The sequence below is a fragment of the Paramormyrops kingsleyae genome, chromosome 23 (assembly GCF_048594095.1).
Source record: "Paramormyrops kingsleyae isolate MSU_618 chromosome 23, PKINGS_0.4, whole genome shotgun sequence".
Lineage (NCBI taxonomy): Eukaryota > Metazoa > Chordata > Actinopteri > Osteoglossiformes > Mormyridae > Paramormyrops > Paramormyrops kingsleyae.
Window position 1 is genome coordinate 4,405,998 of NC_132819.1, and position 14,999 is coordinate 4,420,996.

Genomic DNA, 14,999 nt, shown 5'->3' on the forward strand with positions numbered 1-14,999 from the left:
CCAAAACAAAACGCATACCTCTCAAACACAGTATTAACACTTATCTGGGAGGCTAAAGAAACGGAAATTTACAATTGTCCATCATTGTGCAGATCTTCATCTGATAAACAGAAAAACTAAGCGAGGTATACCTTTGTAAACGGCACATCTGATTTGTGACCTGCATAAGATTAACATCCCTTGCAACAGAGGGCAGTAGAGGGCATGTCATGCTTCCTTTAAATCTTTTTCCGGAAGTGGACGTTCAGCGAGGAAGCGCGCTTCCGGCAGACGTCGTTTGCACGCCGTGTTCGACATGGCGGCGGGACCAATTTCGGAGCGAAACCAGGGTAATATTCCGCAAACTTGATTTGAAGTTGTTGATTAGATAGCAGTTCTTTGGTGAAAAATGTTTATTATTATAATGTGGCTACAATAGAAACTGAATTTATTTTTTTTCACTGGATATCCTTGAGCAAGTCAGTCGCATTCATAGGCTAATTTGCTAATGAGCTATATAAAAAGAAAACGACCAATTACTTGGGCTTTTTTAGATCACAGATGCTCAAATAGCAGCTGGTCACTAAATGGCCGAGGAAAATATGTAAGCATAACTACCAAGGTGTTGAGGTAGTAGTAAACCCGATATGGTAAAGTCACTACCTCATACTGTCCATTGTTTGTTTTCAGCAGGCTGTGTGCGCATTTTCATTGGAATATTCAGAGCCCAAGGCTTTGTAGTGTGTGTAGTGGACATGTTTGCTGTAATCCCGTATTTCTCTCTAATGACTCCTATGCCCCATCGCTAATCCGGCCATACCACTGGTTGCTGTGTTTCTTTTTTGCAGACGCCACGGTGTACGTGGGTGGCCTGGACGAGAAAGTGTCCGAGCCGTTATTATGGGAGCTGTTTCTGCAGGCTGGGCCGGTAGTGAACACGCACATGCCCAAGGATAGAGTGACCGGCCAGCACCAAGGTTAGTTTTGGTTGTTGGGATTACTTAGCAATATTGTGTTATGCGGACTGTATCACTACACCGGCAGCAAGTGGTGTAGGATGGTTTCGTCAAAAACGCCAAGCAAAAGTGAGACTTTCAATGGTTAGTTAAGGGGAAACTTTTGGCATAAATTCCAGAAAGCAGAAATGTTATTAATGGTGAGAGTGTAAGTCAAAAGTCAATTATCAATATTCTACCTGCTGTTTTAGATAAAATTGTTAGCTAATCTCTGCAAAGCTTGCTTTATGGTCTTCATGAAATTCAGAAACGTGACCCTCCTGTTGTGTAGGATATGGGTTTGTGGAGTTTCTCAGTGAGGAGGATGCCGATTACGCCATAAAGATCATGAACATGATAAAGCTTTATGGGAAGCCCATTCGAGTCAACAAGGCCTCAGCACACAACAAGAACCTGGACGTGGGGGCCAACATCTTCATTGGCAACCTGGACCCCGAGATCGACGAGAAGCTCCTGTACGACACCTTCAGCGCCTTTGGCGTCATCCTGCAGACCCCCAAGATCATGCGTGACCCCGACACCGGCAACTCCAAGGGCTACGCCTTCATCAACTTTGCCAGCTTCGACGCGTCAGACGCCGCCATCGAGGCCATGAACGGGCAGTACCTGTGCAACCGGCCCATCACTGTCTCCTACGCCTTTAAGAAGGACTCTAAGGGCGAGCGCCATGGCTCGGCGGCTGAGCGCCTGCTCGCTGCACAGAACCCGCTGTCCCAGGCTGACCGACCGCATCAGTTGTTCGCCGACGCCCCGCCGCCCCCATCGGCGCCGACGCCGGTCCTCACTGCGCTCGGCGCTGGGATCCCCATGCCAGGTTAGTCCGAGGCCCCGCCCCCTTCACAGGAAAATCTCTCTGACCAGTTTTTTTCTCACTCTCTCTACCTACTTTTGCATCACAGTGATTATCCCACAGCTTGTTTTTTTGCCTTGACTTCCTGTTTTGTCACACTACCAGTCGTGATTGATTTATGGAGTCGTTTCCCTTAATGCACATTTCCCACTAACAGAATCCATGTATGCTTCTGTGCTACATTTTATATATATATATATACATACAGCCTCTCCCAGGTTATGATGGGGTTACGTCCCGATAAACCTAATGTAACAAACACACTAGCCTAGCCTGCCTTAAACATGGTTAGAACATTTAAATCAGCCTACAGTTGGGCAAAATTATTAACTCAAAGCCTATTTTATGAAAAATAATTTATTGAACAGTACCGAAACATTTACCCATTATAAAGTTGAAATATCGTAAAACAGACCATTATAACCCGGGGATTGTCTGTATACACACACACACACACACACACACACACACACACCTCATCTGTACCTGTCATCATTAACATCATAACATTTCACTAAGGATAACTTGCCAGCTGCTGTCCTCTGTTCCCAGCCTTTGATACACACCGTGGCAAAGTTGCTTCCTCTAAATGTTTGTTTATTGCTGCGGCTTTAGACCGAGGGGGTTTGGGGTTTTGAGCCGCATTCCTCCTCTCGTCCCTCACCTTGGATTTTGTCCCGGCAGGCGTGCCCCCTCCCGGTGCGTTCCCTCCTGTGCCGCCCCCTGGCTCCATGCCCCCAGGGATGCCCCCAGGGATGCCCATGCCCCCAGCCCCAGGGACTCCAGGGCCTCAGGGTGGGGCAGGAGGCCCCCCCCCTGGGCCACCCCCCTTCCCTCCTGCAGGCATGCCTCCCCCAGGTAAGTCACCTCTCACCGTCCTCGGTTAGGTTATGATTAAACTGCAGAAATACCTTCTAAATAATAATAAAATCCTTTATTTTATATTTTCAAATGCGAAAGTGTGGCTCCCCTGGAGCTGGGGGTTAAGAGCCCATGGACATGTGACTGCTCTGCTGAGGCCGGGGCTCAAACCAGCAACCTTCCGATCACAGGCACAGAAACTGAGCTGCTCACTGCCCCATTTCTGTATGCATTTAGTTATACTGTATAGTTATACTGTAGGTTAACACTGTTTGCCGATCGTATGGGTTTTTCAAAATATTACTAGTAAATAGTAACTGCTATGTCCCTTTGGGGGGCGCTGTCTTGCTGAGTGGAGCTGTGTTGTGGTTAGGGCTGGCCGATATGGAAATAATATCACAATTTTTTTCATGTCAGTTTTTAAATTTTGTTTTGCAAGTTACTTAATAGTACAACCAAGTTACTTCACCTATTTAAAAAGATAAGCCCCTACAAGGTAATAAAACCTGTAAGAAAAACATACTCAGCATAATCTTTCATGTGTTTTCTGTTGTGATGATGAAAAAGATTTGTCATGCTGCCATCTGACATGAAAACCTTGTTTTTGCAAATAACTGTTTGCCCCATGTTGGTTTTGGAAAATCCAAACTGGTTCCATGTTATCAGTGTCGAATTCTTTTTAGGGGCCAACTCCTCCATGTGTTTCCTGCCGCTGCGTTGCCCCATAGGGAATGTGTTGCATGTTGGGACGAGGGTGCGACAGGGAGAGAGGAAAATTAAAAGGCACTGCCTGCTGTTTGCTGTTACCGGTTTACTGGTGTGTGGAAATGGATTTGGAGGACAAAACGGCTTTAGATCCGTGAATGAGCCACAGAACTGCACTGGATAGAATGTGCACTTTAGCCTGATTTCTCCATAAAGGCAGATCACGGAGATGTTTTAATCGTTCACCATCTAGTGTGGTCAAATCACGCTCCCATGGTTGTGGTTACCGTGGTTACCGTGGCTCTGCGTTCACCTCTCTCTCTGCCTTGTGTGTCTTGCAGGAATGCCCCAGATGCCCATGCCCCCCCCTGGCCCGCCAGGGATGGTGCCACCTCCTCCGGGTGCCAGCCAACACCGCGCCCCCCCACCACCGGGCATGCCCCCCGCCCCGCCCATGGGCATGCCCCCGAGGGGCCCCTTCGGCCCCCCCATGGGTGAGTTTCTTTTCCCTCCCCAAGTTGTGATAACTTGCCGGTTAATGAAAATTGCGAGAGAGAGAGTAGGGAACCAAAACGTAGCAAGATGGTGCCAGTGAGGAGACGAGCCGGCGCGTGTGTACGTGTGCGATGGCACGGGCCGATTAGTGCGACGTTTGACTGAGCCCTGTCAGTTGTAATTGCGCCTCATTCTCAGTTCCATGCTGTGACTGACCCACTGTCTGTCTTTCCTGGCCCAGGTCCCCCAGTGCATCCTGGGATGCGGGGACCCCCTCCCATGCCCCCACCGGGATACAGCGGGGGCCCGCCCCGGCCTCCTCCGTTCGGCTTTCAGAGGGGGCCCCCCATGCCCCCGAGACCCCCTGCTCCGCCCCGGGGCCCTATGAGAGGCCCAATGCCCCCTTAGTCTCTGTATTTTATACTTTGAGTCTTTCTCTTGTCAGAATCAGTCTGCTCCACAGCTTCCTAGTTTCTTTTATTATTTTTGTCACTGTACAGCATTCGGACGTGAGGAATAAAGCTTTTAATAAAAATTGGTCTCTTTTATTAACTAGCTTTGATATGGACTTCCCTGGATCAAAATTTCATTTGAGTTGTGATGTTATTCTTTAGATAACTTTTTAAATTGAACACCACTGGTAATTTTAGTGACCTTTAAAAACAAATGTATTATATCACAGTAAAATTACTCTCTTGGGACCATAAACTAAGATTGTGGTGACTATATTTTTTGAATGAAGATACTTATAATGTTTTTTTTCCCCTCTTTGAATGTCTGGCAGGAGAGGTGGACAGAAACCAAAGCTGTTGTGCTTTTGGCGATGAGATTAAACTTTGTTTGACATCACAGCTATTTGTGAATGAATCACACCCATAGGTGTCCCCCGTGCAGGAGATGCACGATGCACCTTCCACAATTTACCTGGGAGACATTAGTCACTGACTGCTTTATCCCTGTTTCCATTGGTTAACTTGAAGGGGCAGTTCCCCCCTAAATTGAAAAAAGATGTATTTTAGGGGGGCTTTAACACTATCTATCTATCCATCTAGCTGGTTCTGCTGGGAGTTGCTTGCTTTTGGAGATATCGGCCGTAGAAATGTCAGTCTTCTCGAATATAATGGGACTGAATGGTGTTCTTTCTCTGGTTAATGTGGCAAAAAAAGTACACTGGAAAATTCCATAGCAACATCTCAACAGAAATCATGACTCAAGACTTGGTTATTCAAGATAATCCACAGACTTCGTAGTGAGCAGTTTAATGTAGGAACTGCTTTCTTCTACACGTCGGTCGTAACACTGCGCAGAATGTAACGCCGGAGTGTGGCCCAGCTGACTCGGAATGTTACCAGCTCGAATCCCATGGTCTCCAGAGGGATTTTCATGCACAGACCCTTAACCCCCAAAATTAGGGATATTTAGTTCTTTAAAAATATCAACATATCAATATTAAATCTTTCAAATCATATCTGTAGATAAAGGTGATGTAATTATAGCACCTATGCAAGGACACGAAACATTCACTTATTTAACAGAAGAAATTAACTATGATGCCAATTTCCACTGAGGAAAAGTTTGGACACTCACACATCCATCACTATTTAAAATGCTTAGAGTTAGATTCTGGTTACATTATTTAAACCATAGACATTTAGCTTGGTTTGCTCTTTATTGTTGAAATGAGTGGTATCACCATGGTGAGATCCAAAGAGCTCTCTAAGGTCCTCAGAAAGAGGATTGTAGATGCATATGAGTCTGGGAAGGGGTATAAAAAGATCTCAAGAGAGTTTGGAATCAGCCATTCCACTGTCTGGAAAATAATTTACAAGTGGAGAACATTTAAATCAATTGCCAACACGGCCAGGGCAGGTTGTCCTAGCAAGTTCAGCCCAGGAGCAGATCGCAAGATGCTGAGAGAAGCCTCCAAGAATCCTAAAATGTCATGACGGGACATACAGGAAGCTCTTACCACAGCTGATGCCAAGGTACATGCATCTATCATGAGAAAGCGACAGCGCAAGTTTGATTTACATGGAAGGTGTGCATGGAGGAAACCCTTGCTGTCAAAAAATAACGGGCCAAGACAAGTTTGCCAGAGACCATCTAGACCAGGAGTCGGGAACCTGCCGCTCTTTGACCACGTGACTGTGGATCTTCTCAGAACGATAGCCGCATTCACATTTTTATGTCTTAACATAATTATGATAATACTTTCGTAAAGAAATTATTTATTTATGGGTTAATATTATTTTTAATTTAGATATTTCTTTAGCTATATGTGAATGAGTCAGTCCGCTTCTTAACTGCATAATTTGCATCTTCCTGAAAATCATTCGCTAAAACGAGATTACCTCTCTGGTTAAATGGTCTGCTTTCCGGAGTTTTCTTAAGCACCTGAGATTGGATGTACGCTTCAACATTTATTGGGATTCCTAATTCTTTCATGTACTTTTTGTAGTAAATCGTCACGCCTTCCCAGGTCTTCGTAAAAATTACATTTTCTCCGATTTATATATAATAGCCAGCTGAGTTGTGACTACATTTGCACTGCTCGTCAGCACAGCAGTAGTGAAGGAGAGTGAAGGCCAGACGACTGCAAAGACGAACGAAAGAAGGGATGAGGGTGAAGACTATCGCTACACAACTGAACAATGATGTAATATTAGTCACCTTTGCGCTGTTACGCGTCCGAGTGATTTAAAACTGATGCCCTCCGACACTGGTTTTCTTTATTTTTTGTACTTGAACTTGAACTTTTGTTTTTGTATTAAATGCATATGTGCCCCTATCACATTAAAAAATCGTGTCTCAAACCCCCTTCTTTAACCATTGCGGCTCATTGTAAATCTTGGTTTTGATATTTAGGAAAAAATGGCTTTTTGCTTTAAAAAGGTTGCCGACCTCTGATCTAGACAAAGACTAGGACTTTTGGAACGATGTGCTTTGGACAGATCAATCTAAAATTGAATTATTTGGACACAATAAAAGAGGTCATGTTTGGTGTAAACCAAAAAGATTTTGAGCAAAAGTACCTCATACTAGCTGTGAAGCTTGGGGGTGGAAATGTCATGGTTTGGGGCTGTTTTGCTACAGCAAGACCTGGCCAGCTCACCAACATATAATCCACTATGAAATCTTCATCGTATCAGAGGGTGCTTGAGGACAATGTGTGTTTTTGCATAGGTAATGCAATTATGTCACCTTTATCTATACAAATATAATTTGAATCAAAATTTAATATTGGTATGTTTATTTTTTAAAGTACTACATTTTTTCACATGACTGTGTGTGTATGTGTGTGTGTGTGTATATATGCACACACATACACACACACATACTTTTTGGATAACAGCTCCTGCTAAATAAATGTAAAAATAAAGGCATTACAAAGTCATCCCTTTGTCAGTGAGTCTCAGTAGTAACATTTCAGATACACAAGCTTCTCACTCCCATTTATGGTTTATAGGCAGAGTTGAGTGCTCTTCGGGGGGGGGGGGGGGGTGTGATATAGCTTGGGGCAGGACAGCAGTTGTCCCTTATTGCTGGGATTTAATCCTTTGATTTTGAAAGTGATCATGAAATCTACCATCACTCCTTTATGAAAGCGGGTGTTTGCTAGGAGGGCCTCCAAATACTGACTGCTTAGTGCAGGTATGTGGCCTGAAGCTGCTATTGCTATAAGGTGCGGTTATGCCGTGTTGTTTTTGTAGCATATATCTACCGTGGTGTAAACCTGATTCACACTCATTGTTGCCTTTGTTCAAATGATCCACAGAGGAAGTGACATCTTCCAGTTTCCCGGAACGCACGTGCAGGCGTGTTCCAGTTTGGTGGCTTTCCAAAACAATGTGATTAGAGTCTTTAGATTTTTCTTCTGCTTGACTGGCAGAAATATTAACTGGGTGTCTTCTGAGGATTTTCTGGTGTTTGTAAATGTCGCTTTTTAATCTTAGAGATTGGTGGAGACTCCATGGCTGGGCAAAGGCTTTTTTAGTTGCAGGTGTCTCACTGGAGAGGTGTCCTCCTCAGTGATTGGGACATTTCCTGCATGTGATGTTCACTCTGAATATCAAAATGGGGGCACTTTCAATCATTTTGGCAAAAGGGAGGGGTGCTCAGGCCCCCCCGGCAAATGCCTGCTCTCTGATTTGGATGAAAAGGCCAGACATCACTCTTTATTGGCTCAAACATGTACATGATGGATAAAGGAGTAAATGGGGAACAAAACAAGGGATTCTTAAAAATCTGCTGTCTGATGTAATGCTGAGACAGGTCATAGTACAGCCGAAGTCAATAACCTGGAGCATCCAATCTGGGCAAATCACTGGTTTTGTACACACACACACACATACACACACACACACACACACACTATCTGTTTGTCTTAAGGAATGGGGTCCCAAACATTTCAGCCCACTACCCCACAAGATCAGCGGTAGAGACTCCTGACCTCCATTTATCTCGGACTGGCTGGCAGGTCCCCCTGTTAGATTTTGCTGATCCGGAGGGGGGGGGGTTACTTGCTAGAGTTATCACAATCGACTTGTTACCGTTACAATGGCTTTTTTATTTTTTATTAATAAACCCCCACTTTGGGAACCCCTGTCTTAAGGGGACCGTTTCTGCATGCTTCTCTAACATACTATTTCTTTCTTTCTTTCTTTCTTTCTTTCTTCAAAGACCTACATATCACAGCCATGTTTTTCTCGAGACTGATGTCTGGTTGGTCCCCTAATGAAAATTCAGCTGCCCTTTTCAGACATCTAAGTTATTGATTGTTCACGTCTTTAAGGCTTCTGCCAATATTCCTTCAAATAATCATAATGCTTTTCTCAGTGTTGATCCTCGGAACATTGTGTTGTTTCATTGTTTATGATTCCCCTTTAAGGTCAGTGCAGCATCAGTGACTTTGTTTAAAGAATAAAGAGCCACAGAAGCAGACATTTAAAATGCATTTATTTCCCTTATTGGTAAATTTTAAAGTTGACTTGCTTCCAATCCTCATGTCTGGTATCTGCCATGAATTCAGGCAGATTGCACAGGTCCGCATTCGGTGAAGTTGGATGGTTGGTACCTGGTGATTTACAACATGCAGGGAAAGAAAATTGAAAAAGTAGAGTTCAGACCACATGAACCGTTGCCTTTTACAACCCATTATTCTGCAGTAAAGGCTCTGTATAGACTGTAAACATGGACAATGAATGTAAGTGAACCACAGGCAATGGGAAGATTTATGACCTATATCCTGAACGTCCCCGTAAAGCAGGATGACTGTGACACACAGGAAAGTCCGGGGTGTAGAAAATAAGCAGAGCATGACGTTCAAGGTTTCTGTGTCGCTCTGTTTGTGGGTCTGTCAGTATCATTTGTTGCTCATTGTGCCTTTTAACCTTCGTGATGGGCATCTTGGGCCTTGAAGGCTTCTGATGGGTCATAATCGTAGGACTGTGAATGTCTCCACAGGTCTGGCTTACTTGTTCTGCCACTGTTGCATCCATGGAGTCCTGGGACGGATTGACATCTCTGGGGGCCCTAGGTTGACAAAGGTAGGGGGTCCTAAGTGGGCCGCTTGAGCTATTTATTAGAGCCAAAAGGGAATTAAAAACGATGGAACATCAACAATCTGCTAGCTGGGGTGCCAGCAGAAAAACTTACCAATCTGGGTAAAATTTGCCGATTGGAGGGAGGGGGGCTGTCATATCAGTGGGTCGATGTCAGCATCCCCCCTTTAGCCGTGACGCTAAGATGTAGCCTACGCCTTACTCCACTGCTGAGGCTAAGGATAGTCTTGAATATTAGCATATGTTTGTTTAATTGTGTTCTCTCTATTTGTGTTCATAATTTGTCTCCCACTTCAGCCGAATAGTATCACAGATACAGGAAATGTAATGTTAGTCTTGCATCTGCGTTATTTTATTCTTCTGTCAGGCTACTTTGCACCAGCAGCCTACCACTGGAGAAGCTGGGTAGCGTGAAGTCTCAAAGTAGGAATAGTCCATTATAGCTGGAACGGGGGGCATCTTTGTCTATTCTGAAAACTAACAATGCAAGTAACAGGTATGTTGCAATAATTTTAAATGATTCTGTTATCTTATATCCATAACTGTAACTTCTGTAAATTTTAAGGGGCCCCAGGGGGTGACCTACGCTTGCCTTCTGGTAGGTCCGCCTCTGATGGGGCCCCTCCTTCTTAGTAGAGCCCATCCACACTCGCTTATTGTGCTCTAGGTCAGTTACCATGAGCACCGTGGGAGATGTGGTGGAAGAACCAGGGAAGATCTCTCCCAGCGAGAGGATGGAACTGTCAAGTGGTGTTAGTGTCAGAACCAATTTGGGGACCTTTTGCATGAACACCTCTGACTGGTCCCTCCACCCTGTGCCGTTTCTCCCCCCCCCCCCCCCCCCCCCGCTACCCCCTCAGGGTTGTTCTCCCTCTCCTCTGTCCCCAAGCTAAGTCCTACATCTGGTCTGGTGATGATATGCTGAGGGAGGAGCTTTGGCAGGTTGGCATGACGACTGCAGTTGCTTGTGTGGACAGCAGCCTTTGTGATTCAGCTCAGGTACAGAATTCAGAGCAGCCTCAGCAATCTGCGCACATTTACAAGGTGCACGTTTTAATGTCTTACACAAATCGTCATTACAAGACTTGCATACATATAAGACTACAGGAAGTACCGACACACTCCCATAACCACACTGCCCAAGCGGTGTAAACTTGTTAATTCAAAATGAGACCAATATTAACCCATATGGTAATGGATTTGCAACTAGAGTGAGCTGGTGAGGATTGCTTAGTCATGTGATGTGATGATTAAAGTGACAATCATATGCACACAGCAAACAAACGCATATAATATTGATAATTGATTAATGATTGCCTCAGTGATTTTCTCCTTTCGCTAAATGAAACATTTACATTTATGGTACTACATTTGGTATTATTCATAATTAAATGAAACAAATGTGTCGGCAGGATTATATAATCTAGAACATGCATCGTAGATGTTTTCTGATGCGACGTGTTTAACTGGAACCAAATTCACATTTAATCTTTTCGCTGCAAAACCTCAAAAATCGTAAGATGGCCTGGCCATTATTTTTGCATAAATGTCAACATATTAAATTTAAGCTGTCTTGTATAAAATACGGACGTTTTTTCCCAAAAACAGTGACAGTACGGACGAGCACACTGTGGCAAAAAAAAAAATCAATTTCATATATTCTCAATCAATAAGTGCACCTGGTCAATAAAGCAGCTTACAGACCATGCAATACACACACACACACACACACACAAAGTATATGTCATTGTTTATAGATTTGGCTTATAGTAGGCTATTCTGTCATTTGCATAACCGAATACGGATACATGCCTTTGTTTGCAAAAGGCAAATAAAAATGTGAAATAGTGTATGCCATGTATTACAGATTTTGTGTTGTACTGTTTATAAGTCACCGCTGGCAGAGGGGTGACAGATGAGCAGGTGATAATGGGCTTGCAGGCGAGGCGGTAGACAAGCGTAAAAAAGTAGTGATTGTTTTAAGGGAGTAGTGATTATAGACAAGAAAGAGGCTCGCCGTCGCTGCTGCGTCCTCTTCCCCAAGACCTTGAGCGGCGTGTTTCTGCCGATGAGCGAAAGCTGGGGAGGGGGGGTGGGGGGCTGTCACGACGGAAGCTGGGCGCTGGGGTAGCGCTCCTCTCTCCATCCCCCGTCATCCGCCAGGCTCCGAGCTGCATCCCGCATCGTCCGGATCTCCATCCCACGCCGTCCGTCCTCCAGCGCAACTTCAGGCGCCGGGCTGCCAGACATTTACCGCGAAGGTAAGGGCACCTTATTTTTATTTAGTCAGTAGTTTCCGGATTGAAGGCGGCGAGGACAATGTGATTAGGTCCGTATGGACTGTCTTTTCCCAATTGAGCCTTCACCGTGAAGCCATCTTGCACGTCGCCCATACCTAGGGCTTGTTTCAGGAAACCTTTGCTTTTTTTTGTATAGGTTACTTCTTTTATGCCAAAAATAAACGCGTTTGCCTTTGTGAAGATGTTTTTTTTTTCTTCACGTAAATATTTTCTGAAAACATCCGTTTAACCGACAAAAAGTAGAATACAAGTAAAATATAATGTTACCACATTCAATATAAAATAGTCAACTTAAATAGCAGTACTTTGTTCTTATAAATGCAACAAATCGTATATGAATATATAGAAGTATTAAGCGCTGCGTAATAACGCAAGGAAGAGCGCAAGTCGCATTTTTACATTTGCATTTACACTGGATTTTCGCTGCTCTGATGGCCAGCAGAGCACATTTTCCCTTAAGCTTTATAGCCAATTTTCTGGTACCTGCTCGTCATTTTTAAAGCTCTTATAGACGGACAGTAAAGTTGGTTCTTACAAAATAGCAAACAGCATTAAATTCGACACGCACTATATTGTTTGCTTTAGATATTTAACTTAATACGGAATACAATTGTGTCTTGTCCATTTTCAGGGGTAGCATAAATGTATTTATCTAATAAACGTCCCTTTATCGTTACTTGCGTATATTACATGGCAGGGAACAGGAGGTGATGATTTAGCGAGGGTGGTGCAAAATATGATCGCAGGAATGGCTCATATGCTCATATGCTGACGTGCCCCCCCACGTTTCCTTGACAATTCGCCATAATGTTAAAAAACAGGCAAATGTCTTTTCTGTTATCATTTCATCGTATTCGACAGCTTAGGGCTTACAGACATTTTTACTTATATGTTAATTATAATACAATAATGACCTTGCGAGAACCTCGTAAAGACGGTTTCTGATACTGCTGGACGGTACTCAATTCCCTTGTTCTACCTACTCGTTTGAGACGGCATGTTCATTCTTCTGAAACGACCTTGCCTTCAGAAAAAATGTGTCATATCGCCCTTTATTGCATATTTCATGATTTTTTTTCTTCAAACTGGACAGATTTAGCTAGCGACCTATAATGTTCAAGTTGGAGAAAATATTTAACATTGTTTGTACGATCACGCTGAATATACAGTCTTCTACTGGACATTAAGTGTCTAAATTGCCATACTATACACACTAATTATGAATAAACCACTTCATTTGGGGTTTTGTTTTTGGTTGAATTGCGTTCTGGGATAATCTTCATTTCTAGCAAGACGTGTAAAAATATTCACTGCCTTATAAAATTGAGATTGAATTGGGAAACTATCCTGGTAATAGGGTGGTACTAACTGGTGTATGGTGCTGTACTGGGAGGCTTGTGCCAGGTTTGTGTACTGACACTAATCAGGCTTTCTTGTCTTAACTTGCTTCATATCGTTTAGTATCCGAATTCTGCATCTGCTGGATGCTGGTGGGGAACTGGGTAACCGTGTACGGTCAGCCTAGATGGTAGCAGTCTATGTGACTGGGACAGCTTCTTGTGCTTGTGGGCTAGCTGAGACCGAAAGACTATTTCAAGCCAATTAGCCTGGTGCTGGTCTTTACATATTTTTTCACTAGAAAACATGGCTTCCTGTGTGAAAAACGAGTTGCTAATTTTTTGCACAGGTCAGCCACCGCGATCATCTTCTGACTGAAAAAGTGTAGAAACCTGGAAATGTGAGGACCCCCCAGCTTTGGTGAGAGCTGATGCCAGTTTGATTCTGCTGGTGGTGCATTCAGCTTTGTGCCTGAATGAGCACAGGTGCCTCTCCACCTTACCAGAGTCCCAGAAGCATGAGCTTGTTTGCATCATTCATTAGTTAAGCTGTGATCTGCTTAGATAACGAGAGGCCTCCTCAAGTTTTGGTCTTTCACGGTGAATTTCTCACTTTGGCTGCTATGTGTGGCACGGTGTTTATGACCTTTGGGCGCTGTCCCCCCCAATCATCACCCAAGATATTCTCTGAATGGCCATTAGAGCGGCGCTCTTATCTGGTTTGAGGTGCTGGAGAGCCTGAGCAGCTGCCCCCTGCTGTACTTTGATTGCCTCTCTGGATCTGGGTGCCATTACCGCTCGTGATTAGGGGGCAGCGGTGGGGGTTGGAGTTGCCCAGAAGGCTTGCAGATGGCCTTCACTGTGACACTGTGTCATCAGCGTGACGGGATGTGTCGCGTTGGGGCATTTAGCGAGAGGCTCAGTGCTGTTCGATTTTATCGCCCCCAGATTTTGCTTTTCCGTAAACCAGCCAGCCACCTCCCAGCCAGATAGCGGACATCCTCTTCCTCCCGTTTCCCTGGGAGGGGTTGGAATCCCGTAGCCACCCTTCTCCGTCACCCTGGCTCCTCGGCAGGGATCGTTCTGTGGATAGCTGGGTTCGGATTCACTGGGTGTCTGAGCCTGTCAGTTTGCGCATCCCGGCGACCTTTGTGCATGACCCCTGCCTCGTGCGATCAGGCTACCCAGCCCATCTCCTCTGCCAAACCTTTTTGTGCTCAGACAGCCAAAACGAGAAGCGTTTCCTCAGCATTTCCCCACCATATTCCTGAGGTTTCCCCCCTGTAGTGATTCGCTTACTATGATTTATATGCGCACCTGCCTTTAAAAAGCACCCAGCACAACACTTTATAATTCTGCCTATTACTCTCTGCAGGCTTTTAGGTTGTAAACTATTCAAAGACCACAAGGCACAGGCATCTGTTATGGTGATTAATAAAAACACTGTATGGCAGAGCGAATCAGATGAAGGGTATAAGTGTTATTCCTCAGGAAACATTACAGATGGCATTATCCAATTTATTGACAATATTTGGAGATTTAAGGCTAGTATTAATTTTCAGGGTTAAATGGATGGGATAGTATCCCAAGGGGCTTTAGCAACCTCAACTAACCCTGAATGAGACATTTTAAATCATAAAGGGTCCCAGTCTTCCGAGCCCCAGTCTGCTGCTGTCAGGCAGACCGGACTGCAGGGTGAGGGCCTGCTGCTTTCAGGCAGACCGGACTGCAGGGTGAGGGCCTGCTGCTGTCAGGCAGACCGGACTGCAGGGTGAGGGCCTGCTGCTTTCAGGCAGACCGGACTGCAGGGTGAGGGCCTGCTGCTGTCAGGCAGACCGGACTGCAGGGTGAGGGCCTGCTGCTGTCAGGCAGACCAGACTGCAGGATGAGGGCCT

General features: G+C 44.7%; 2 protein-coding genes across 2 annotated transcripts in view; both read left to right on the forward strand.

Moving 5' to 3' along the window:
* The first annotated feature begins 205 nt into the window (after positions 1-205).
* sf3b4 (splicing factor 3b, subunit 4) lies at positions 206-4,757 on the forward strand. The gene is made up of 6 exons (XM_023830420.2): positions 206-329; positions 828-956; positions 1,267-1,809; positions 2,530-2,703; positions 3,753-3,905; positions 4,148-4,757. The coding sequence occupies exons 1-6, from the start codon at positions 296-298 to the stop codon at positions 4,312-4,314; spliced, it is 1,200 nt and encodes a 399-aa protein (XP_023686188.1). The 5' UTR covers positions 206-295; the 3' UTR covers positions 4,315-4,757.
* A 6,837-nt stretch (positions 4,758-11,594) lies between these two features.
* LOC111853483 (synaptic vesicle glycoprotein 2A-like) overlaps positions 11,595-14,999 on the forward strand; it is a 44,568-nt gene continuing 41,163 nt past the window's right edge. Inside the window, exon 1 of the mRNA XM_023830418.2 lies at positions 11,595-11,728. The gene's annotated coding sequence lies outside the window, so the exon portion shown is untranslated. The remainder of the gene's footprint in view (positions 11,729-14,999) is intronic.

What these genes read in the sequence shown, in the direction of transcription:
- sf3b4 (XM_023830420.2), top strand. Translation starts at nt 296, where the DNA reads ATGGCGGCGGGACCAATTTCGGAGCGAAACCAGG. An exon ending in AATTTCGGAGCGAAACCAGG is followed by an intron (nt 330 to 827) that starts GTAATATTCCGC and finishes TCTTTTTTGCAG; the next exon opens with ACGCCACGGTGTACGTGGGT. An exon ending in CGCTGGGATCCCCATGCCAG is followed by an intron (nt 1,810 to 2,529) that starts GTTAGTCCGAGG and finishes TTGTCCCGGCAG; the next exon opens with GCGTGCCCCCTCCCGGTGCG.